This window comes from Condylura cristata, unplaced genomic scaffold (genome assembly GCF_000260355.1).
Source record: "Condylura cristata isolate star-nosed mole 26May11 unplaced genomic scaffold, ConCri1.0 scaffold00028, whole genome shotgun sequence".
NCBI lineage: Eukaryota > Metazoa > Chordata > Mammalia > Eulipotyphla > Talpidae > Condylura > Condylura cristata.
The window spans coordinates 6,795,425-6,795,862 of record NW_004567129.1 but is presented as its reverse complement, the minus strand read 5'-3'; the positions used below and the strand labels follow the sequence as shown (position 1 = coordinate 6,795,862).

Genomic DNA, 438 nt, shown 5'->3' with positions numbered 1-438 from the left:
GCCGCCCGCGGGCTGGGGCCGGCCCGCGCCCCCGCGTCCCCGTACCTCGTAAAGGTCCCCAGAAGCCATGCCAGGCTGCGGAACTTGGCTCGCCGGGTGTGCGCGTCTGCTCGCTCGCGCCCTCCGTGCGTGTGCGCGAGGGGGCCAGTGTGCGCGTGTGTGTGCGCGCGTGTGTGTGCGAGTGTGTGTGGTGTGTTGAGTAAACTGTGTTTTTGCAGAATGACAGGCTTGGGGGCTGCCTATGCGCAGAATCAGAGCGGGCGGCGGCGGGGCTGGCGTAACCGGCACCGCGGAGCCGAGAGCCCGAAGCGCAGGGGCTGCGCCGTCTCTCGCAGGATCTCGGCGCGGGCGGCGGCGGGGCTGGAGACGCGGCTGCGAGCGCCACCTCCTCGGCTCAGGCTCTGGCTCCGGGGCGCCCCGGCTGCGGGAAAATCAAAT

At 71.5% G+C, this 438-nt stretch overlaps 1 protein-coding gene across 1 annotated transcript in view; it reads right to left on the bottom strand.

The window, feature by feature from the left end:
• The window catches only part of CDYL2 (chromodomain protein, Y-like 2), a 152,695-nt gene extending 152,486 nt beyond the window's left edge, over positions 1-209 (bottom strand). Inside the window, exon 1 of the mRNA XM_004690354.2 lies at positions 46-209. Within this exon, the coding sequence (XP_004690411.1) occupies positions 46-69 (24 nt within the window). The 5' untranslated portion in view covers positions 70-209. The remainder of the gene's footprint in view (positions 1-45) is intronic.
• Positions 210-438: the final 229 nt, after the last annotated feature.